Below are 24300 nucleotides of genomic sequence, written 5' to 3'. Positions count from 1 at the left end.
GGGATTGCTGAGTTTTGCCTTGTTACTTCAAACCACCACTGTGCTTAATGAATTCAGATACCTAAAAGAATAAGCTTTACTATATACATTTAAAAATTGAGGAAAAGTTCTCTAAAAATATGCTTTTGAATTTGACAAAATGCTCCAGCTGCTCAGGTTGGAGGAACACCTCCAAGCTGTGCAGCAGCTTGTTAGCAGAGACCTAACTAAAGCACCTAAAGAAGGGGAGCCAGCCCAGACCTTTCCCTGTGCTGCTGGGCTGCTCCCAAAACTACACCCATCTCCTTCAAGGACACTCAGTGTATTCCAACAGCAACAAGCCAGATCTGCTGACAAGGAACCAACATCAGATGGGCCAAACACTAAAGGGGGACAGGGAACACATGCCAGGGCCAAGAACGGGGGACTGCCACATGTCAGAATCCATACAAGTGCTAATTAAAGCTAGCGTTTGCAGGGGGAAGTCAGGAATCAACATGGAAATGCCAACAGAGCCTCACAAGACTGCTCCTGTCTGCTATGTGACACCAGCTACAATGCTCCCGTGTGCTGCAGAAGCTGATGGCCATGCTGGGGAAAGAAAGAAGCAGCTTTTCCTTTGGGGAGAAAGCCCCTTCCTATCATCCATGTCCTGTCCTTTGAAATCTATGCCACTGAAAGGGCACCATGAGCAGGTTAAGTCCTACAGGGACCTCTGAGGCAGCTGAGGCCGGCACACTCTAGAAGGTGTTTTTCAGCTTGGCTGCCACAAGCACAAGAATCTCTCCAATCTTTTTCTGCCAATTCTCTATGTCCTTGGAGACATCACACCAGAGCTCTCCGTGGCGAGGTTCAGCATTCTCACAGCGCTTCCTCACCTCTTCTTGTTGTTCCTACAGGGAAGAGAAATGACAGTTTGTCCTGGTTTGTTCCAGAAGACAGCCAAAAATTGAACACTCCCTGATTCAAACACTCTTCCGAAGATTATGGTGAGGTTTGGGGTGTTATTTTCAAAGGAAGTCCAAGTCAAAATTCAGAAGCAGTAAGTGTCCTGCCTGGCTGAACAAACTGGCTGCGCTGCAGGTAAGCAAGTTTTGGCTATTACAGCAGAAACTTCCTGTGCATTACCACCTGCAGGAGCTGTGTCAAGTGAAAGGTCTCTCTGAAGTCAGAAAATAAACACCCCCATCATTTCAGCAGTAAAAACTGCTGTAAGAGATTAGAGTTGGCTGTTCCTCTGGCTGTGTTCACGTGCAACCTGTACTCAACACTTGGGAAGAAACAGCCCCAGTTACACAAACCCAGCACCACAATTCCAGCACAATCCCCTCTGAGCAAGCTTAAGTTTTACAAGAGGAAGATTCATTTCAGAGATTTTTGCATGAACCAGCAGGACTGTGGACAGCAAAGCAGCCTGAAACACAGCTCAGCTAATGACAGCACCTTTGAAAAGCCACCACACAGGCCTGTTCATGCTCATTCATGACCAGGCGTGACACCCAGCCTCCCCTGTGACCACACAGGCAGGAGCAGTGGCAGCATGCTCAGCCCAGTACTGCAGCAATCCCAGGACTGGGCAACCCCTGCCAGCCAGGGATTGCTGCTACCTCCCCTGTTCCCAGGCACACACTCACCTCTGTGCCATGTTGGAGCTCAAATTTGTAAAAGAAGGCCCAGGCATCCCCCAGGTCAGAGTCTATCTTCACTGTGCGGTGGAACCACTCTCTGGCCTTGGTTATTTTCCGCTCGCTCCAGAACAGCCTGGAGAGAAAAGCAGAGGGGAGCTGACAAACAGCCTCACTTTAGAGGGAGATGGCAACCCACAAGAGCTCCAACTTAAAGGCTCTGCAGGCATTCCAGTTCTCTGCTCTCCCAGGAAGTAACAGCAGATTTTTAGGCAACTTGCAGACCATCCTGCCCCTGGAAAGGGAAGGGAGTGAGAGGACGAAAAGAACATCCAGCACTTCCTATTCACTGCCCACAGTGAGGCAGGATAACTTAGAGGATAACTCAGCCCCAGGCATGGACAGGCTCTGCTGAGAGGGGAAGCATTACTGAGCTCAACCTTTGCTCCCTCAATTACTTTAATTTGGCTGTTCTAGATTTGGTGTCGGAGACAGGATTACATGCCTACATCTATTTGCACTCCTTCAATTTCTTTACATTTCAAGTCAATTTTAGCATCTAATAATAAAATAACTTCTAAAAGCTGGAAAGTGACTGCTGTGTAGTCACATGCACACAGCTACACAGCCTGCTGGAGTGGAGTGGAGCAGACCTACCTTGTCAGCCCCATTTTCCAAGGAAAAACAAGTATGGAAGCTTCTGCACTCAAACCCCAGCCTGGCACAGCCCCACTGCTGCCATTTCATCCAGGCACTGGCCAATGCTGAAATTTCTCCCCAGTAATGAACCAGCCAAGTCAAGAGTCTCTTGGTTTCACTCCTTTGCATTAAAGAGTTCATTTGAGCTATAAGGTCTTTATCAAATCAGCCACCCCTCATAAAAAGCTTAGCCTGTCATAAAATTATACAGCTTATGTGATTGTTTTTAAGCCCTATAATACTCTTGATTGTTCTGTGTTAAATAAACTGTGAATTACAAGAGCACGAACAATGATAGCAGAGGTTTAACACCTGCAAGTAGTGGCCATTTTCAGGAACATATTTAACAAAAGTTTGTCACAGATGTGTGACACTCTGTACCAACACAGGCAAGTCCTGATGGGTGGTGGAAGCTGTTTATGTTGGGATTAGCTGTTAAACAGCCTGAGGTTGTACCAGAAGGGGCCTGGGAGCAGTTGCCATAAAGCAAAAGTTAACATTTTTCTCACTTGCTGCTAGAGCTGAACAAGTCAGCTGTCAGGATCTGGCAGAACCCGGTGTTGCAGTCACTGGAGTGTATCCTACAGTTTTCTTTGGCTTATAGAGCAGAGTTGTGAAAGAATTGGGCAACTTCGAGCAAAATGTCTCCTGCATTAACCTCTTCTGCTATTCACAAAGGGAGAAAAGTATGTTTGTTTCCATCACAGCTGCTGTAAGGCTGTTCACACATCAGAGCAGGACGTGGCACACATCAATTCTAACAGTGGGTTTTAATCACTGGAATCCTCACAACTCAACCTGGACAAGAAAACAATTCCTAGTAGATTATATTCCCATTTCAGAGAAGCAAACTACAGAACGGCTGGTGGTTTGCATTCTGGGAAAGGGCACAGCTGAAGAACACTGCCATAGGGGACATTTGGGAGCAGAATATCTAGCTCAGAATTTAAAGACACCTGACAGAATCTAGGATAGAGAGAAGATGAAACTACACAGTCAGCCACATAAAACCTGAAAAATAACTAAAAAAAAAAAGTCCCTACGTTCACAGATACTTAAAACATACCCTGAACCACTTAATAAAGCACAGTGAAATCCTCTTCAAGGGACAGAAAAAAGCAGCTTGCAGGATGCCAATACCCAGCACTGGCTTTGTGCGAGTGTATTGCTGCCTGTGCCAGTCCCAGACCCACCAGAACAGCTCGAAGGCAGGCTGACATTCCCCACTTGGAATCAAGGGAGAGATTTGCACAGTTACCAGGAGACAGCTGGAGAGCTGTTCCTTGCTTTGGGACTTATTAGAGCTGCTGCAGCCAGAATCACATGGCTGTGCTGGAGTGCAGTGGTCCATCCTGGAAGCAGCCACACACAGACATGGATATTTTTACTGCATCAAGCACAGAAACTCACTTGGCCACAGCCAGCAGGACATGTGGGTCATGTTCACACTTCTTGAGAGCATCCACACTCTTGGTCTTTCGTTGCGGTCGCGCTTCAAGGAAAATTGCTTCTGACCACAGGATTCCTTAATCGAATCAAGTAGGAAGATTGTTTAGTGTTATTTTGAGGTTAACCCTCCCCACCCTGGCATCAGGCTAGTGCTGTGCAACACAAGCAGCAGCACTGCCCCCACCCTGGCGGTTATTCACCCCCAACCTAATCCCAGACCACTCTTTCCACATCGATACTTCATCCAGTACTCTAAATTTTTAGCTACTGTGTGCACCATGCTGGAGCTTCAGTTCTGGGGTTTTTTGTACCACAATTCCTGCAGCTCCTGCACCAGAGCTCAGGCTTTTCAGATGAGACACTGCAAACTCTGGGACAGAGAGGGCAAATCAGCATTTCCAAAGGGAAAGGTATCTGTCTGTTTGAACAGGCAACTGCAGTGGCAGAAGTCTCAAGAAGTGCAAAGTACAGTCTGGGAGCAGTTTCAAGGGTGCTGGAGAGCACCACAGTCTTATTGATGCTGGCTCCACACACACTGATGAAGGACAGAGTAGATCCAGGAAAGCTGGGTTTAATCCCTAGCTCCTCTCACTGCCAAAAGCAAGGAAGGAAATATGCTCAGGGGAGCATGAAATCTGCAGTTTCTCATGTCAGCCAGGCACACCTGATCACTTCAAAGCAAAGCCTGAGAGCTGGTGTCTGCCAGGACTCCATCAAAGCACTCTCGCTTCCCATAAACGGCACCATGGGAACACACACGAGCTTTGATAACTGCAGTGATGGACAGGAGAGAGACTCTCTTCTTCTTGCTCTTTACATATAGGATCACAAACACCATAATATTTCTATTTTATTCTTTGTGCAGCCTGCCACCCATCAGGAATCAATTCAGCAATCGATGGACCCAAACCTCTGCTTTACATGGCTGCAGGTGGCCAACCAGCCAAGTCCTGCAGGCTTTGATTATGGTTTGTTAAGGTCTAAGATAAAGTTGGAAGCAATTGTTTAAACAAAAACTGAGATCCTGCTGCCCATTTCCATAGCAACAGGCTGATCTGTAAAACAGCCTGTGATGACAAACACTCATTAGGTCATTCACAAAAACAAAGCAGGATTTTGGGTGGTGCTGCTTTGGTGACCCACTCACATGGAGAGTACCTTGCAATGGGTTTATCGTGTCATAAAAGTCACTTAATTCCCAATTATTTTACTGAGACTTAAGCAGCCACCAATTAAACACCCTCCAAAACCTAGCCTGAAGGCAAGCCAAGCCTTGCCCTGAAGTAAGTTACTACCATTTGTAGTTCTGTGACAGCTTCTCCCTAAAGATGTCAACAGGTTTAAATAATTAAGTCTTCGTGCAATTCTGCCCCAAAATAGGGATGTGATAGACACTTTATCCTCTCATCCCAAGAGGCAAATGTTTCCACTGCTGGTTAGAACTAACTGACTTACATCATATGACCTCTCAGGCTTTTCTTACATGAGCTAAAATAATCAAAAACCAGGACTGAACATTCGTGGTTCATGATCCTATAATCATGGCTGTGGTGGAAATTTGCTGCCAGCACAAGTTATTAAACTCACAGTGGTGCAACCAGTGCAGGCAAACCAACAACTGGGAACCTCCTAAGGCCAGCTGTACTCTAGAGGGACAGGGAAAGCACCATTCTTTTTCCACTGAACTTCCTAACTACAAACGCTGAAGTGTCTTTTGTTCATTTTAAACCTTGGCAGACTTCAACCAACTTCCAAGAAAAGCCCACCCATATCCAAGATGTTTCTGCAGGAAGCCTGGGGACAAACTGTGGATCCAATAATATACTGGGTACTGCAGAAAAATGGAACAACACCAACCCATGACCCCTCAGGTGTGAGAGAGCACCAAGTAACTTGGATTGTTCTCAAAGAGCCTCAACATTTCCTTTGCAGAAGGATGACTGCCACCTCTCCAAAACACCATATTCTGAGACCTGGCCAAAAAGGACATCTTAGGAACCAATGTGCTTCTATCAACTGGGCAAAACAATTGTGTTTAAAGTAGAACTGAGACCCAGCTCACCTGAATTGGGGCACTCTTGCAGTGCCTTGGCCATCAGTGTGTTTGCAATGTTCTTCAGCCCAGCTCGGTACTCCAAGCGCACAGACTCCAACCTGGTAGGGAAGAGACTCTGCTGATATTTATGACAACATTCACTAGGCTGAAACAAACACTGATGAGGGTCACTGGAAACTGCAAACATCTGCCCATATTCTGAATATGTGTAGGTGACTGACATCTTCCCATTCTTCTCCATCTAAAAATAAATGTGACTTTCATTCCATAATGGCCCAGATAAAAAAGAATCTGAAACTGGGACTGTAACAGAGAGGAAAGAGCCCTGTGCATGCTGCATGCTCTGTGCACTACAACTATCAGTAAAGAAATATCTACTTCCCAGATCCTTACAGCAGCTAGCCAGGACCACCAAAGCATTTCTGCTATTCAGGGAAGTTATTAGTCCAAAAGAAACTCCAGGATGGGCATGGTCTTAAAGTCTCAGGCTCAAATGGTTGAGATGATATGAAATAGCTGTCCTGAAGAACAGATTGAATTTGTAGCCCAAATTCAGTTCAGCTCCACACAACTCACCAGAGATCTGGATTCTTTGGATTCTTCAGGCGAGACTTTTCCAAGATGGCTCTTGCTCTAGTCAGCTGCCCAACTTTCTCCTCCAGCCTGGACAGCAAAAGCCACAGGGGTATGGAATGGGGGCACTTCTTCAACTGTTTTTTGAAAAAAAAAAGTATCCTCATAGGTAAATTGGAAAAAAAAATCTTGTAATTCCTATAGAAAAGAACTTCCCTCCCTATATCCTCTTGGAGAGTTTAGCAGAAGAGACACTGAGTTGATTATGTCTCTCAAATTTCTCCAGTTAGTTTTACAGCAAGAAGTGAAGTTTCTCCTGTACCCAAAATAGTCAGGTACATCAGGTATGACTGAGCTATCCCAGCAGTAAGAGAAAGAACACACCTGCCTTTAACACAGCTACAATTTGTGCTCCTTCTGTGGATGGAGGGCTCTCATACATCCCCAAAGCACAGGAGAGTGTGCAGGGAGTCATTAGGATATGAACCCTGGCAGAAACCTGTGTCCAAATGACTTTGATGGCTGTCGACTCTGAGCATTCATACTCAAGGACACCAATTACCATTTAAAAGAGAGAGTAGTGCTCTGTAGGCCACCTCCTTTCACAGTGTGTACCTAAGAGCTGCTGAGAAAGATTTTCTTTTAAGAGTTCTGGTTTTAGTCTTTAAATGTCTTAGAGAATTACTGTGCAAAGCCTTTTTTCCTGCCTGTGAGGAGTCAGGCATACAGAGAACTGTCTCCAGCAAGAAAGTCAATCTTGCACATGGGTAATGGGTAGAAGAAATTCTCCCTTATTTCTTTTATTTTTTACTGTTTTAACCAATGACAGAGATCATGTCTTAGGCTATCCATTTTGATTCAAAGACAGACACCTCTCCATGCCAGCAGCACAAAGCAAACCTGCAGTAACATCCATCTTACCCCTTGATTATAAGCTTCCCGTGCTTTCTCTACCAGCTCTTTTTGTTCCTCAATTTGTCCTTTCATCATCCACAATTTGGGGAAGTCCTCATAGTGCTTCAGGGCTTCCTCACAGAGCTCCTGGGCTGCAGCAATGTTCCCAAGCACCCACTCCAACTTCACAGACTTCATGAAGACCTGGGAACAAAGCAGAGCTGTTTACCACCAGCAGTCATTGGAAAACCATGGATCTGCCAAAGCAGCAGATTCCCACTTTAATGCATCCATTAGAATGTTATTGATTAGCTACAGTTTGAAGTAAAATAAAAATTAAAACATCAGCATTAAATAATAGCAGGAAGAAGTAACAATAAGAAAGGTAAATGCAAATACTAACAGAATTAGAACAGTGTGGTCCACCTGTATCTCACCTATTTACATAATTATTAACATAGATCTGGCATTTGCATTATCACAGAATCATAGAATGGCTTGCATTGGAAAAGTGTATTTGCAAAAAGAGCATAGCTTTAACAGTACAACCAATTAACAAACCTGAGCCTCCTTCACCGGCACAATCTGATCTCCTCAGATCCAAGCTACCAAGACAACCTTTTCTTACTTATGGCTTCAGGCTCTGTTGTCCTGCTCATTACAAACTGTACATGTACTTTTCTGTCCCTCAAATCCTTCCTTCTGGCTATGCAGGGAAGCCATAGCTATGAGAAATATAGTACAAACCAAAGGCTCTCTCTCAGCTCTTTGATCCTCATCCTCCCCATTCCCAAACTCCCTCACTGTGACCTCACAAGAGAGGCATCAAGTCTGAGAGCAGAGCTTCAGCCCCAGCTGCAGAAGCTCCCTGACTCAGGGAGGAAGAGGACAGTTAAAAAGATGTAGGATGTAACAACAAGGGAGGAGGAACAGAGGACAGAGATCAAACTGACTTTTTATTTACTTGGACAAGTTAAAATGCTTTTGTATGAAGAGCTGAAAATGGACAGTTTATCATACCAGAGGTAACTGGAGATAAACACAGGAGTGTAACTTTAAGCACCAAACCACCCCAGAGCTGTCTTTAGTAGAAGCATAAGTGAATCTTCTGTGAAAGCATTTTCTCTTTTTTCCAAGACGTGCTTTTATGCAAAACAAACATTACACAAACAGCTGTAAACTGGGAATTTCCTGACTTTTGCCATTTGTGTATAAAACCAATTGAAACCCTTCACTTGATCCTAGACTTTTTTCCCATCATGCCACGACTTTGTGTCGCAATTCGAAGCGCTCGGCAAAGCGGCCACATGCCCCGGAAGGCAATGGCAGGGAGCCATAAGGTCAATCCCTATGGCCACAGAACTGAAGGAACTCCTCCTTCCGTCCCAAATCCCCCGTGGCCAAGAGGCCTGAGCCTCTCCACCCTCCACACGTCCTTACCCTTGCTGTGGGGGCACTGCTGCGAGCCTTTGCCAGCAGCCTCCTCGCTCTTTCATACTCATTGTTCTCCGACTCGAGCTTCACGGCAGCCAGCCAGATCTCCTCGCTGTTGGGGTTGGCCTGCAAGAACACAAAGTGACAGACAAATGCACACAGTGAATCAACAGCAGATTTAATCCTCTGTTTGATCCAGATTAAAATTGAAATCAGAGCTTTGTCAATCCACAGTAGGATTTTTTTTCAGTGTAAGCTCCTCCCAGTCTTCTTTGACCTTTGAAGTTTATAGAAATCCTCCAAAACAGATGGGCAACACAAAGATATATGCCAGTTTAGAAGTTGGATGCTTCTCAATTGTTGAAAACCAGTAATGCTTGATCTTCTGAACTTCCAGTGTAAATACTGAAAACATCACAGGGTCTGCCACAATGAGACCCTCATTTTATTACCCTCAAGCAAAAAAGCTGCAGCTTTAATTCCCCACTGAGGTCTGTGAAAACTCTTCCAATAAAAGTCATTTCAGTCAAGAACTTTTCAGCCTAGTAACAAAGAGCACCGAGAACAGATTAAGGAAGTATCTTTTACCTTCTATTTCAAGACCTGTCTTTTTTTTTTCTCACTTAGCTTTTAAGCCTAATTCCCAGTGTTAGAATGACTTTGCCTATCTTTGCTACAGCATCCAGCAGGCCATTCCCTTCATTAGTGGGTTTGATCCAAGTAATGCAGAGATCTCATTAGGGCAGACCACAATCCTTCCCTTGAGGTGACCCAAGACAACAGGATTTTGATCCATGACTGGGGTTGGTGGGAGTCATGCTAGTAAAATGGATGGTTTGCAAACTCACAGTATCACAGGCTGGTTTGGGTTGGAAGGGACATTAAAGATCATCTCATCCCAATCCCATGGGTAGAGATGCCATGCACCAGACCAGGTTGCTCAGAGCCCCATCCAACCTGTCTTTCAACACCTCCAGGGATGGGGCAGCCACAACCTCTCTGGACAACTTGTTCCAGCTCAGAACTTAGTGTAGAACTACTAAAAGAGCAGCACCACAGCCTTGCTTCTAGCTTGCTATTTTACAGGAGAACGTTTTGCCACACAAAGCGATCAAAGAACAGCGGAAGTCTCCATCACTCTGAAAGGCAGCAGGAATCAGGTGTTGACAGAAAAAGCCTGCTCTGTATTCTTTACCTCTCACATTTAACACCCTCTGACAAGTGTAACAGACCCACCTGGAAAGCCAGGGCCAAGATGCTTCTGGCTGCTGGCACATCTCCTGCCAGCCACTTGGATTTGGCTCCCATGAGCCACAGAACCTCTGCTTTGGGACAGTGAGCAACAGCTCTCTGCAGAAGAGCCTCCAAGGATTCTCTGAAGACAAGAAACAGCAAGTTACAATCCCTCAAGGTACTGCCAAAGGCGAGCTCCCTCACACCACTTCCACTATCACTCAGTGTTATAAATATTGTTGCAAAGTCCAGTGTTGTAAACCTTGATAAGTTGTTTCATAACAAGGAAAGGGTGGGGTCTTTTTCCACAAGGGTTCTGAAATCAGCATTCCACAAACGGTTCATTGTTCAGACACCTTTGATAGCCTCTGGAAAGAGCCCTCACACAAACAGCTCTTTTCTCTTGGAAAGAGTCATTCTGCTTAACAAACCTTACTAGAAGCTGAGACAGGAAGGTTTTCAGAATTATTAGATGAGGTTGGCTTGATCTTATGCAATTTATTTTTTCTCCTCTGGCAAATACACTTTTCAGGTAGAACATGGGGTTTAAAAGCCAGCCACTACTGGAAAACATGGGAAAACAACATCAAAAGAGAAGGTATATTTGTTCCCAACAGAAAAAAAAGGCTTGAATGAGGAAGAACTCAGCATCTGCAGTCACTTTCACAACATAGCCTTGTTGGCTTTAATAAGGATGATTCCACGTGTATAAGTGGCCTACTGCAGAGATCGTTTGCTTTAGTTTAAGCTGTGGGCAGAAAGTTTCTGATATGTAAAGCTTTGTGAATAAACTGTAAAAAGAGCCTGAGCTGTAACAGTATAACAACAATCTTAATTCAGAATGTGATACACATTCACAGTGTTTAATCAGAAAATACCAGAGGTGCTTGGACACTTTCAGCCATGAAGTAGTTTATCTATGAAAACTAAATAAAACACATTTTAGGTGATTTGTATCCCTACATTTTTCCAGAGATGCCTCCTCAAATACAATTGTTCCTACCTTGTCTCTTCACAGCTATTTTTACCACGTAACCCCTATTGCCAAAAACCATTTTATGACTTCATAAAACTTAAGGATGTTCTGAGCACAACAATAAAAAAGAAGGTCAGACCTGCAAAAAACACCAGTGAGTTTCACCCAGCTGCATTAACTCTGCACTTGCACCACACCAGGGACCAGGCTGTAGTTTTCCTTCATCCCCAACCTGTCCCCCTGTCACAGGGATGAAGCCCTCCACGCAGGGGTCGTGCAGCACACGTACCTGGTTCCATGGTTCTTCTCAAAGTAGGCTGCTCGCAGCCACACACTCTTCTTGCTCGGGAAGACTTGCAAGGCATAGGCATAAATGGCTCGGGCACACTCCAGGGCATTATGAGCAACACACTGAGGGAAAACAGATCAGGATAAGTCAGCTTAAGGGAGCACTGGAATCGAGAGCAAGCAGGAATTACACATGCACAATTCAACCCAGAACTCAGTAACTTGGTGTAATCCATGAATTGAGGCATTAATAGAGAACAGAACCCTTACAATCAGCTTTTTAAAAGGAAGCAGGGAAGGAATTTCCAAGTATCCCTCTACAGAGCACAAGAATCCCTGGCCTTTCAATGGGACTGACACTCACAGGACAGCTTGAAACATCAGCAAGGCATTGGAAGGGATCTCATGTTAGCACTTCATTTTGTTATTTCACAGGCAAAACCCTAAGCACCACAGCATGTGCCCCCCACTGCTCCGAGCCCAATTTAAGGCCAGTGAAGTTGGACATTTCTCATGCTGAAAAATGATTTAGTTCTTAGCACATGTTCAAACTATTCCCCTAAAGCAAAAAAAAAAGCCTGGTAAAACTTTTACCCACTCCCTTGTCCAGTCTTACATTAACTCCTGAGCTACAATGCCTTGAAACTCAACTCCCAGCTCTTTTACTCATAACTCAATCTCTGTTGATGTCTTACACTCACAAAAAAAAAAAAATCCACACCAAGTTAGCAGACAAGCTATACCATTATGAAAAACTGAAATCTGAATAAAGCTCTCAACCTCCTGAGGCAGAGACTGGCCAAAGGCAGGCCGGTGGTGTGGGAATCACATCCACTTTCACTGACAAAGCCTATTCCCAGGCACCAGTTCAATTTCCTCTAATGAAAATTACACAAACCCACAATAAAAAAAAAAAACAACAAAAAGCAGCATTGCAGCTGGACATACACTGTCTGCATCTTCCATCCAGGTGTGTTTCCGATCTTCTTCCTCTATCCCAATCCCAATCACAGCTCTCATGATTGCCTGGCATGTGGCCACACTTCCAGCTTTATCACATTCCTCGGCATCCTAGAAATAACAAGGAAAGCCCTGCTCATTTTGAGGGCTCAGCACAAGAGGTTAAAGTCTGCAATGGCAACTCCTCGGCACAAACAGAGACATTGTGGTCACTGCCACAGCACAAATATCTCATTGCTCAAACACACCCTGACACTGAGCAGGAGCCTGCACCCACCAGGAAGGTGCTGCAGCTGTAGACACAATCATTCACAAGCTGGTTAAGAAACAGATCACATCAATTCCATCCACTGAAAAGGTAACAATGTGTGATCTTTCCAGACCCAGAAGTCTTTTCCTACAGCTCCACAACCCTGGGCTGACCCAAGCAGGGACCTGGCCAATAAAAAAAAATTCACAAGGAAGAACTGTAACATCAAAACTACTGACCTTCTTTCAGCTTTGAGATGATTAAGTCTCAATAACGGCTTAGCAACAACTAAATTCAGGAGTATACCATCAAGCAGTGTAAAGTCAAAGGTGCAAGGACTCTCTCACCAGACCATGTATGGAAAAGTAGAGTTTCCTGACACCCAAAACTTTCAGAAAGCCAAGCATGTCTTGCTTAAACTTGTTGAAAAGCCCTCTGATCAGATAACAGAAATGGAGCAGTTCTAGTACTGAGAAGAAACTCGAGAACATAATGATGCAGAGGCTCTGCTCCTGGATTTTTTTAAAGAGAAGTTGAATTTAACCTTTAATTGCTTTTACTGCTGTAAAGAAAGTCAGAATTCTTTTAGATGTTAACAAGGATATCCATTTAATATTAAATACTTCATTCATTATCAATGCTCTTAAGCAATCTAAGATTTTGCTGCCTTGACCCACTGTAAATTATTTTAGTAGGAAACTGCTTTAAAGACTTACAATCAAACAAAGCACAGAACACATTCAGGAGGAAAGAGCTTCAGTACAGGACTAACAGAATGTTTCCTACATGCTGCAAATGCAGCATTTGTATTGATTTCGCATAATGCCACTTGACAAAGACTTGTGGGGCAAACAAATACCTGTCAAGCCAAAAGAGATATATGCAAAAAAAATACATAAATCCTTCACTGAAGGCTTTAAGCCTCCATCCTACTTAAGGCAGCAGCTGCTTCAACTTGAAACTACTTATCTTCCATGACAGAAGCAAACCAGACATTTCTCAGCAAAACACATGTGATGTTACCCTAGGGTATCACTTAAGGCCTTGACCCTACTGAACTTTTTAGTCTCATCTCTTGTCTCTTCACAGGGACCTCCACTGACAAGCCAGGTGCAAAATTACTCTGTCCCATAACCATCAGCAGCCTTCAGAACAGAACCTGAAGAGTCCCCCTGGGCCGTCAAGACCGAGCACATACCTGTATCCACTGCTCCCTGTTGATTTCCACCCCGTTAGCCCTAAGAGATGTGATGGCTCTGTCAATGATTTTCTCCACCATCTGGGTGTTTCCATTGGCTTCCTCCAGTTTGGCAGCAGTGATCCAGATGTGACGATCCGTCGGGATATTCTCCCGGGCTTTGTTAAGGACTTTACGAGCGTTCTCATATGTCTCCAGCCTTGCCAGCGCCAGCCACAGCTGCAGAGCAACAGAAGATGGATTTGAGATGAGAACAAGGAGATGACAAGGCTGCTGTATGGCAGTGTGAGCCCACAGAGATAAGCAGCTTCACGCTGCTTGCTACTGGTTGGCAACAGTCCTCAAGCACTGCAAGGAGGCTGTGGAATACCAACAGAGGAGAGGAGAACAGGCTGCTACTGCCCTTGAAGCTCAGTCCTGATCATCTCTGGATATCATCCCCATCTGCTGGGCTGTTATTACTCCTATTTTCTGTTCACATCACCTCTCAAACAGCTGAATTGAACACTCTAGTTTGGTGTTTCAGAAATAAGTAACTTTTAGATTCACCAGGTTAAATGTTCACTTGTCTTCCCAACACTCAAGGCATCACACATGGACACAAACATGGCTCAGTGCCTACAGCAGGCACAGCTGTGCACTGCCATGACTAACCTAACAATTACACACCAAAATGAGGCATGTAATGACCACCAGACAATTAACTCCAAAGGAAAAAAAGCACATTCCACTACTCATCATATCCTTCCCACTGTGGCATGAAGCACATGGGAGAAAACTTTGTGTAGAGAAACACTGCTCACCCTGCCTTTTGCCTGCAAAGCTCTACTGCCAGCCTGAAGTGGGGTGTAGGAGTTTTTTTATTTGACTTTTTTTTTAAACTCACTTCAACACTGGTTGGACAGCACTCCACAGCCCGGCTCAGCATGATCCTGGCATCCTCAGGTTCCTCCAGCTCCACGGCTGCTTTCCACAAACGCACAGAGTTTGGAACATGCTCAAGGGCTAGAGAGGCAAAACAATTATGTCAATAATGATAAAATAGTTTACCAATGAGATCTGTATTTTCTAAACATGATATAATAATGGATTTGTGCTATTACAAGCAAATGTCCTGAAGGAGGGAAAGGAGGGAATTTACTTATTTGGACTCTTGCTTCAACAATGAGAATTTAAAATCAGAAAATAAAACACTTAATCATTTTAATTGGAAACAGGTTTTGGAGAGCCAAGGGCTTTTTTGTTGTACATGCTGTAATTGCATCCTCCTCAGTAAAACACCTGGCTGAACAAAGCCTCCAGTCTCAGCAAATGAGCAGATGAGGATCTTCATCACTGGGCAGCTTAAATCACGCCACGTCTGCCTTTATAGAAAAGGAGCATCTTCAACACTAACTAATAATACAGCCTTGTTCCTTATATGTTGAAACTGCCCCTTCACAATGCAATCTTCCTGTAAGCCTCTCCTGACAGCTCAATGGACCCCAGCTTAACTTCCCAAAAAGCTGTTGTCCTGGCATGCAAATATAAAACAAGGATGCATGAAAGCTTAAAGGTCTCGCTGACACTAAGCCATGAGTACCAAGAGTGCTTCCAGCAATTCAATATGGACTCCATCTAATTAGGATTCTTCAAGGCTTCCTTAATCTTGTCTGAGAGTTAGCTGCTGCTGGTAGAACTGCATTCTCTGCAGCCTGTCCTACATGTGCTGTCTGAAACATTAAATGCTAAACAACAACTTTCCTCAGCCCATCTCATTAAGAGATTGAGAAACCAAAGGGGTTTTTGAGTCGTTTGTCACTCCAATTTGCACCCCAGACTGCTGAAATCAGCTGCATTGCAGCATTACTTCCACTGCTTCCATGGTGACTATACACAAATGTGCCATAGTTACAGAGGACTGAGCACAACCCTCTTCAATAAAGCAAGCACAATCACAGGGACACAAAAAAGAGTGGGAAAAGGCATCTAAAACCACTTTGGAACTAGCTGGGCTTCCAGGCAAGGCTGTTCTTTGAGGCATTGCTGCAGACACAGAGGCACAGTGCTGAGCCTCAACTCAGAGCACATCCCACCCCAACATACAGAGATTTACAACAAGCATTAACCATTTGTCTCCAAGTCTGCAGCTGCAGGAGATTTTCCTGAAGAATTTAAGTGAGTAATGTCAGCCTCCAAGAGCTAAAAGCATCACTCTGCAGGACAGAACATATTTCCATAAATAAAGAATTTGATTTTTAGACCTCAAGCTGTATTTCAGCCACTCAGCTTGCTGGGCCTCCAGTCAGAGTGAGGCTTTAAAAACTCCAGAGGTTCTGCTGGATGGTAGGAATGCACACAGCAAACAGAGAGGAGAAATGCACTATGAAAGGTCACAGTGACATTACCTGGCACTCAGGTTTTTTTATTTTGGGAGAAATAATGGGTTATGCTGCCACTTAAGGCTCCAAATTCCATATTACTGATGCTCCCTAGGCAGCAGAGCAGCACTGTGAAGCTGTTAACAGGCAGAAACTGGGAAGAGAATGATAAATCCAGATCCATTCCACTAACAGCTTTGTATCAAGAAATTAGGTAGGTGTTTCCAAAAACTGAATGTTTTTCTCTTCATAAATACAGTGTCTGAAGCAAAGCTCAGGACTTAGCGAGTAAATCACTGCTCTCACACAAGATCCTCCCCTACCTGAGCTGGGCTTACAGATCTATTTCTGCTCCTTTAAAAGTGTTTTTCTGTTCAACGTCTGTGACTGTTCCTGAGAAGGACACACGGTGTCACAGGAGCAGCACTTCACACCATGTTGCACTGCAGAGCCAATGGAAATTCAAAAAGCTACTGAATAGTTAATATCTGAACTCTTTAGAACTTCAAATCCAACACCTTTGAGACATCTTTCATCAAGATGTAGTAAGAGGTCACTTCATTAGAGATCAGCAATTTTACATGCAAGAGGTAAGAGGTGGGAGGTAACGAATTCCTTTGATCCTAAATCACTGAATACTGCAGACTGCTTCACAATGATTCAGTAAATGTATTAAATCCAGACCCTTTTCCCTGTCTAGATTAAAGGCAGAAGATGTAACTAATACAATTCAGTAGTCATGAAGGAACTAATCTCTACTGACACAGGCCCAGCTACTTAAAGTAATCAAAGAATTCGTATTTTGAACCTCTGAGGAAGACCTGGGCTCAGGACAACACAACAAACTGCTGTTGAAGAGCTCATTGTTTGGAAAAGATAGCAATTCCATGAAAGAGGAAAACCTCCAAATGCAATGGAATCCAAGAAAATGCAAGGTTTCAGGTAAGCACCAAAGAGAAAGGCTCCTTGTCAAGGACAAAACTTGCTACACTACAGTAAATCCTGCAGCTCAACAGGCTCAGTGACTTGAGAACCTCAAGACCTTTAAAGCTCCTCCAGCAGCAGCCACTGTGGCGTCTAACAGGCTACAAGCAAGGAGGAACAATCAATTCATGTATTTTTCCAAAAAGTATGACACGGTGACATCTAGAGCACCTTTTTATCCTTAGAACATAATTTTTTAATTGCTTTCATCTACTTATCTAATTGTGATCAAGCTGGAACTGGCTTAGGTAAGTGAAATACCATTTTGGAATTGTTCAGTACCAGCAGCTTTCTGCTGAAGGATGTTTTACAAACACTTCAACACCTTTGATCTTCGGTTCAACAGCAGCAAGTTCCACCATTAGTACACAAACTGTCAACTGTAATTTCAACAAGGAAGCAAAAAAAGCACCTGATCTTATAGTCACGTCTTGAACAACTTACATCACAATACCAAGAGTGCAATGCCTTCATTCCCTGAGCCCACAGGAGCTCTCACCTTTCCTAAGGACACGTTTCTTGGCACGGATGTCTGTCTCCAGCTCTGCTGCTCTGATATAGATCCGCACAGACTGTGGCAGGTGCCGCACAGCCTGGGCCACAACAGCCTTGGCTGTATCTCCAGGCTGAAGACGAGCAGCTTCCAACCAAACATCTTCACTCTGTCAGGAGAAACAACCCATCTTCCTTTACATCAGAACAAGAATATAAAGTCACAGCTTCTGGCCAAGCAGGTGTTTCGTAATACAGTAGACAGTGACGCTGTATCAGGCAGAGCCTCAGTCAAGCTTAACAAAGTTTCTGCTTCTCATGAACTACAACTTTTTTCTACTGTCCCACAAGGATCAGCAGGGAAGCAAGCAATTCTGACCTTAGGGCACATCTCTGTTCCTTTCATGATGAGGTTCCGAGCCACCTGGAGTTTGCCAGTGACCTCCTCCAGTCGGGCTGATGCTATCCAGGCTGGTGGATGATGAGGATTGGTCTCTCGGACTGATTTCAGGAGCAAACGGGCTTTTTTGATATCACTAAAGGAGGAGGAAAAACAGGAAGGAAAATTTTCAGCACACTGGGAAACAATTCTCCTGAACCAGGATTTGCTCAGATCCACAATAACTGTGACCTCAAATTTTTCCACACTGGAGACACAAATTACATTCTACCAAAACAAGCTTACAAATACACACCAACACAACCAGAACACAGTGAAAAACAGTTAAGTATTTAAGCAAGATTTCTGGGAATTACAGCTGGGCACTTGCAGCCAGAAGCTGATAAGCCCAAGCACTGATGTAAGTCAAGAATTAGCATCAATATTTGCACATATTGCTCTGACTTAAAGAGGAAGTCTTTATGAAACACATGTCAAGCTCCAGGCTAAAGAGGTTCTCAGGTCATCAATCAAGCCTAAATTAGCAGCACACAGGTACAATTAACCTGGTTATTTCCTGGCTGGCAGGCAGCCACACACTGCCATCACTCTGGCATGGAAATAGGGATGGAATGGAAACAATCTCCACAATTGATGCATCCAGGTCAGATGCTAATACCTCAGCTGAAAGACTAGACCAGATCTCATGTTAAAAGAATTCATCCTCAAAAACTCACCTGGCATTTCTTACAAACTAAATGCCAGCTGAAAGCACCCACTCAGACAGATTTCCATTTACATGTAGGATCAGTGCCACTGCTAAGAGGATAAATCTGTTAATCCTTCTTAAACTTACTTGATATCTCCTCCGTGTGTGGGAATCATGGAATTCAAGTCTGTCAAATATCCTTTTGGGTCCACTACAGTCTGGCCACTCACAGAGTCCGACACCTGGGAAAGTCAAGTCAGAGCTACTGAAATGACCACTCACAGCCCCTGAATGCCTAAAAAGACACTGTGGCTCTACAAAAATCCAAGATATTCATCTGTTCCCAAAAGCAAGAAAGGAGGAAGACACAAAGCCTTGCATATTAGTTTTTTTCTATTTCTGAAATACAAAATTTTAACATTACAATCCAGACAAGCAGCTTGGTGATAAGCAGTCACCCAAAAGTCTTGCAGCCCTGCCAGCTAAAGGCATTCTTTTTAGAATAACCAGATTTAGATGAGAAAATCAATGATAAAGAAGGCAAAAAATCAGTATTTTTCAGCAGTTTGTCCTGCATCCTCACATAGGACAGAAGAGATGCTTCCATTGGTAGCATCCTCTGCTGTTTGCCTCAAGGGCACCTCTGCTATAACCAGGCAGTCTGTTCTCCCATAATGACCAAGAATTCCAGGGACAAATCAGTATTTCTCAGGAAATTCTATTCATTTTGAGGGAATGAAATATGGGAAGAGATAATAAAATTATTTCACAGCTCAGCAGTTCTTGGATCTTCTAACACCCAAGAGAATTTAACACTTTTCTAAAACCAGTGACAGATCCTGCCTTCCCACATCCTTACCTGGCTTAGCCTCATATCCATCAAGGTGTTCCTGGCTTGGCCAATCTTCCTCATATCCAATTCACCTGTCCCAGGTGTCATCAAGCCTGGTGTCATTCCTCCTGGGTATGGAGTATTCAAACCCCCTGGATATGGAGTATTCAGTCCACCAAATTGCTAAAAAAAAATAAGAGTGAGAAAGTCATTCCTAAAACCTCATCTGAGATTTCAAAAATAATTCAGACTATTGGCCGATTTGCACTTCCCCAGAAGCTGCAGGACAAGGATGCCCAACCCCCACAGGTACTTGTGATATAGCTTCCCTGGACCCTAAAACATTTCTCATACAGGATTTGCAAATCTATAGGTAATTACAGAAGTTTAGTCAAGTCAGTGAAATAAGCAACGAGAAAGTGAAAAATTCAAACACAGGCATCTGAACTTGGCACATTTAAATAAGAATATCTGCAAAGAAGTCCCATGGACACCTGGAGCCAGTCTAGGGCCAGTCAGCTGCTCCTATAATTCTATGACTACAGTAGACTCTGGCCACAGAGCAACAAGCTAAATTACCTCATTTTTAGTTGACTGAAAGGCAAACCATTTTTAACACAATTGCCCCAGAACTAGGCAAACCATTAGGTGAAAGCAAACTTCATTTTCTGTTTCCTCTTTGGAAGATGTTATTGTAACAGAAATGGTTATGTTTACCAAAACTATCACCACCCTGCATTCAGCAAATAGGAAAAGAAACACTTTCTTCCATCTTTAAAACAAGAGCCAGGTTTTCTCTGCTTATCCTCATGTTTTCTCTGGTAATGGCTGTGCACTGAAAGTCTCCAGCAAGCACACAAGTTTAACATCCAGAATTCCTTTGGAAAACTCACAAACCACACCAAGTTTTTTGGTCAAGTATCTTTTCCCCAAATCCCAGTTTAACACTCATCTCTAACTCAGTTTGGCTGCAGCTTGCCCAGGTTTGCTGTGTACTCACTGTCTGGCGTGGATCCACGGAAGTGTGATTCTCCCCTGACTGCAAATGCTTTGCAAAGAAGCTGTCGGGGACAGGAGTCAGCTTCTCATAACGAGGATTCCTCTGCCGCTTGTTCCTGGCATCCCCAACCTCAGGAATACTCAGCCACTCCTCCTCAGTGACCTCCGCTAATTTCCGCTGTTCAGACAGGAGTTGTCATCAGTATTTGCTGCAGAAATGGCTTTTAAAGTGCTCTAACTCCTTAACAGATTTATTTTCTTGAAATAATTCAAGATCAATTAAACACTTAAGGGTCAGACTTTTTTCCTAATCCAATGTACAAAAGAATTAGATGCATTTAATTAGAATTTGGTTTTAGTCCAGACTGAGATTCCAAATCAATTTTGTTATTAGATTCAGTGCTACAAACATTCAGATTAATCCTAGTGCCTGGAGCATTGAGTGGTTTACTACTAATCATTAGACAACAGCTTAAACAATACATTTTACTTAAAAGAAGATTTAGAGTCAGGAGATTCTGCTCAGCTACTCCTACAATGCCAACAAGTTATCAGTTTCCCACCAAGACAGAAGTGTAGCACCTTCCACAAAGCACAAAACAAAAACGACCAATATCAAAATCTGCAGAGATTTCACTGCCTTGTGTATGCACATGACCAGTGTTTATTCTTCCAAGAGAAAGTAATTCTAATCTGGAAAATATCAAAGTACTCGTTTGCCAATACACAAAATCTGAGCAAAGAAACCAACACACACAAAAGAACATACAGCCACCTCTTGTGTCTCATAAAAAGTCACATTTCAGACATTTTTTCCCTTACTTTCAAGTCTGAGAACTGCTGTTGAATTTTGGGTCGTTCCATACGGTACTTTTCTATTTCCTCTTTTTCTCGTTGTTCCCTTAGGAAAAGGAATACTGAGGTTATGCTCAAAGTAGCACTTGGCAAGTCTTTGATTAAAGTGTTGACATAACAGAAAAATGTGTTTGATAAGAGTTGGGGCATAAAATAAAGGCATGTTTTCCAATCTTAGATTATGAACATTACAGCAAGAGATCCTTTCTCAAATAAGACAGTATGATAGTGTAAAAACAGACATCTCCAAGTGAACTTCAGTCTCTGACCTCCTCTTAATGAGAAATGAATTTAACAAGTAACACATACTGTTCACAAGCATGAGGTGACTGCTCTAACAATTTCCAGTCTACTGTGCAGTCTGTGATGCATCAATATCAGTTGCTCAGCATCTCCCCACACCATCTTAATGAACTACAGTGACTCTTAATTAACTACAGTGAAGTAATTTAACCACATCCACTATCAAAGCAAGTGATGCAAAATACCTGCCATCCTCAATGAACCAGAAAACACCCCCTGGCAGTGCTGTAGCTTATCCTACCTCCTTTCTTTTCTGCGTTCATCCATCCTCTTGTCCAAAGCTGCATAAATAGCATCTGCTTCTTCATCATCTTTTTCATAGGGGCCACTTGAGAACAGGCTCCCAGCATAGCCATTGAACTGGAAAATTGGAGAGAGGGGAAAAAAAAAAGAGGAAGAAAAGGCAGTTTTTTTAAGTTCCTGTTATTTTCCTGCAACAGCCAACAATCACTTGAAAATGCATTCACAGGCTGCTTCTGACAACACTGCATCAGACTAACACATCCCTAAATAAAAGCATCCTCCTTCTGCCACCCCATGGTGGTGTTTATTCTCCCACACCATTTGAAGCAAAACTGCTACAAAATTGCTTCTTTCAAAATTGCTTCTGTCTCTAAGCCACTTCTTTTCAGCAATAAATGAGATCCCAGGATAGAAGAGCCATTGTCTTCCACTTCTTACACCAGTGAAAGCAAGCAGAAAGAATATCACAACATTCAACCAACCAAAGTGGGACTTAAGAGACTACACAGGCCACTAAAGGACAATATAAGGCACAGAATCACAAAGTCATTTAGATTGGAAAAGACCTCCAAGATCATCAAGTCCAATCTTGTCAAAGCACACAAGCTTTCATTTGTGAAGAATAAAAAAAAAAAATACAACCCCTGAAATGCTTAAACTAATTTTTGTTCATAGATATTTTCCCAAGACTCTCAGGGCTCTGTATCAGTAATTAAACCACAATCCGTGGAGCAAGGCCACAACAAAAATCTGTAAGCACCATGCCATTGTGCATACTGAGGTCTCAATCAATAAATAAAAAAGGAAATGCTGCCTGCAAACTACAGGAAACTCGGGGTCTGAAGCCTCAGCTAAGAGCAGGGCTCATAGCAAGAGCGAGGAGCTCAGGGACTCTTCTTCCATCTGGGGAAAAACATCCGCAGGATGATGGAAACCTCCTCACCTCATCGTAATTGGTGTCATTCAAATCCTCATCGTCATCATCTGCTGTCTGGTTCTTCTTCATCTGGTCCCCCACAGTCCTCTTGCCCGGCGGGGCGTGCCGGTCGTCCACGGGGTCGTTGGCATCGCGGGCAGGGCCGATATCAGAGCGCGTGGTGAAGCCCGTGGCTCTGCAGGGATAAACCAGGGGCTGCTCAGCTCACTGCAACCCCAGCCTGACACAGCCACTGCTCAGGACAGGCAGGGAAAATATCACTCTTTTGGGAGAACGGCATCAGGCACTCCCCATGCCCAGCTTTCGTAAAGCCAGGGGGGAAAACGGCCTTAGAATCCTGGAATGGTTTGGGTTGGAAGGGATCTCGGAGCTCACCCCATTCCAACCTCCTGCCATGGGCAGGGACACCTTCCACTATCCCAGGTTGCTCCAAGCCCCATCCAACCTGGGCTTGGACACTTCCAGGGATGGGGCAGCCACAGCTTCTCTGGGCACCCTGTGCCAGGGAGAACTTTTTCCACAAATACACTGCAACCACCCAGCCCACGGCACTGCCACCCATCCCGTGCATGGCCTCCTTTCTGAACTCTGTCTCCGGGTCTCTCAGCTGACCCTGCAGGCTGTGGGGCACCAGGGGCTGGGGATCTGGGCAAAGGGATGGGGCAGCTGGAGCCGAACCCCCACACTCACCTGGCAGCACCTCGAGGGGCACAGTCACCAGGATCTCCCCAGGGAAGGCAACAGCAAATCAGTGGGGGATGAACACAACTCACACCCAGCAAAGGACACCTTAAAAATGGTCTCAGCCGCCACCAAACTCCCTCATTTTTCCCTCAATAAAAGCCCCCAAGATTGAGCATTTTTCAGACGGTCCCACCCACACACAGTCACAGGATCAGGAGGGGCACAATCCTTTGCCGGTCTGAAGCACCTGGGAACTCATCCTCAGAGCCAGGCTGGCTTTTAAAACGCACACCCGCCCAGCTAGAGAGAGAACGCGAACCATCAGGAAGAGGCACAACACTGAAAAGCCGCACGGGCCACCCCGAGGGGACGGGGATGAGTGGCGCAGGGAGGTGTGACCCAGCCGGGCAGCGAAAGGGCTCGGGAGAGCCCCGGGGCCTGGCGGAGCGACCCGGCTGCGAAGGCACCGGCGGCGGGGGGGGGGGCAGGCCAGGCCTGGCAGCGTCTCACCCGCGGCCCAGCCCCGGCACGTAGCCCAGGGGCGCGGGCATGCCCAGGAACGGCTTCTTCTTCTTGTTCATGATGGCGGTGGCGGCGAAGCGACGCCGAGGCGAGACCGAAGTGGGACCGGAGCAGAGCCGGGAGAGGCGGCCGGGAAAGCGGCGGCGGCGGCGGAAGCGGCGGCGGGAGCAGGCGGCGCTGCCCGCGAGGGCAGAGCGGCGCTTCCGCTCCCGCCGGCGAGCAGCGCGCCCCCGGGCGAGGCGGAGGTCCTGAGGCGCGGTGAGGAGGGTGAGGGACGTGGGGATGAGGATGGTGGGGATGAAGGGCATGGGGATGTTGAGCTGCGCCGCCGTGGAGTTTAACATTTATAGCAATTTGTTATTTTTATTGTTATTAGGAAAACGAGGA

The 24300-nt window shown here is 44.7% G+C and overlaps 1 protein-coding gene across 1 annotated transcript; it reads right to left on the bottom strand.

Moving 5' to 3' along the window:
- Positions 1–365: 365 nt before the first annotated feature.
- Positions 366–24090, bottom strand: PRPF6 (pre-mRNA processing factor 6). The gene is made up of 21 exons (XM_068207857.1): positions 23902–24090; positions 22714–22882; positions 21769–21887; positions 21192–21270; positions 20371–20547; positions 19398–19553; positions 18686–18780; positions 17830–17986; positions 17458–17620; positions 14501–14619; positions 13615–13833; positions 12155–12277; positions 11208–11329; positions 9946–10084; positions 8716–8835; positions 7303–7479; positions 6385–6518; positions 5815–5906; positions 3714–3828; positions 1614–1740; positions 366–872 (listed from the first exon to the last, which is right to left on the bottom strand). The coding sequence occupies exons 1-21, from the start codon at positions 23970–23972 to the stop codon at positions 720–722; spliced, it is 2826 nt and encodes a 941-aa protein (XP_068063958.1). The 5' UTR covers positions 23973–24090; the 3' UTR covers positions 366–719.
- Positions 24091–24300: the final 210 nt, after the last annotated feature.

The sequence above is a fragment of the Anomalospiza imberbis genome, chromosome 17 (genome assembly GCF_031753505.1).
Source record: "Anomalospiza imberbis isolate Cuckoo-Finch-1a 21T00152 chromosome 17, ASM3175350v1, whole genome shotgun sequence".
Taxonomy (NCBI): Eukaryota; Metazoa; Chordata; class Aves; order Passeriformes; family Viduidae; genus Anomalospiza; species Anomalospiza imberbis.
Note: the sequence above shows the minus strand (reverse complement) of the source record. Positions and strands in the feature narration are given on the sequence as shown.

Excerpts from the sequence above, each read along its gene's own strand:
- PRPF6 (XM_068207857.1), bottom strand. The coding sequence starts at position 23,972 with ATGAACAAGAAGAAGAAGCCGTTCCTGGGCATGCCCGCGCCCCTGGGC. Across the intron at positions 13,834-14,500 it reads GCTGTCCAACCAGTGTTGAA|CTGTGGCTGGCGCTGGCAAG; the intron begins GTGAGTTTAAAA and ends GTTGCTCTGCAG. Across the intron at positions 12,278-13,614 it reads ACAGGGAGCAGTGGATACAG|GATGCCGAGGAATGTGATAA; the intron begins GTATGTGCTCGG and ends TGTTATTTCTAG.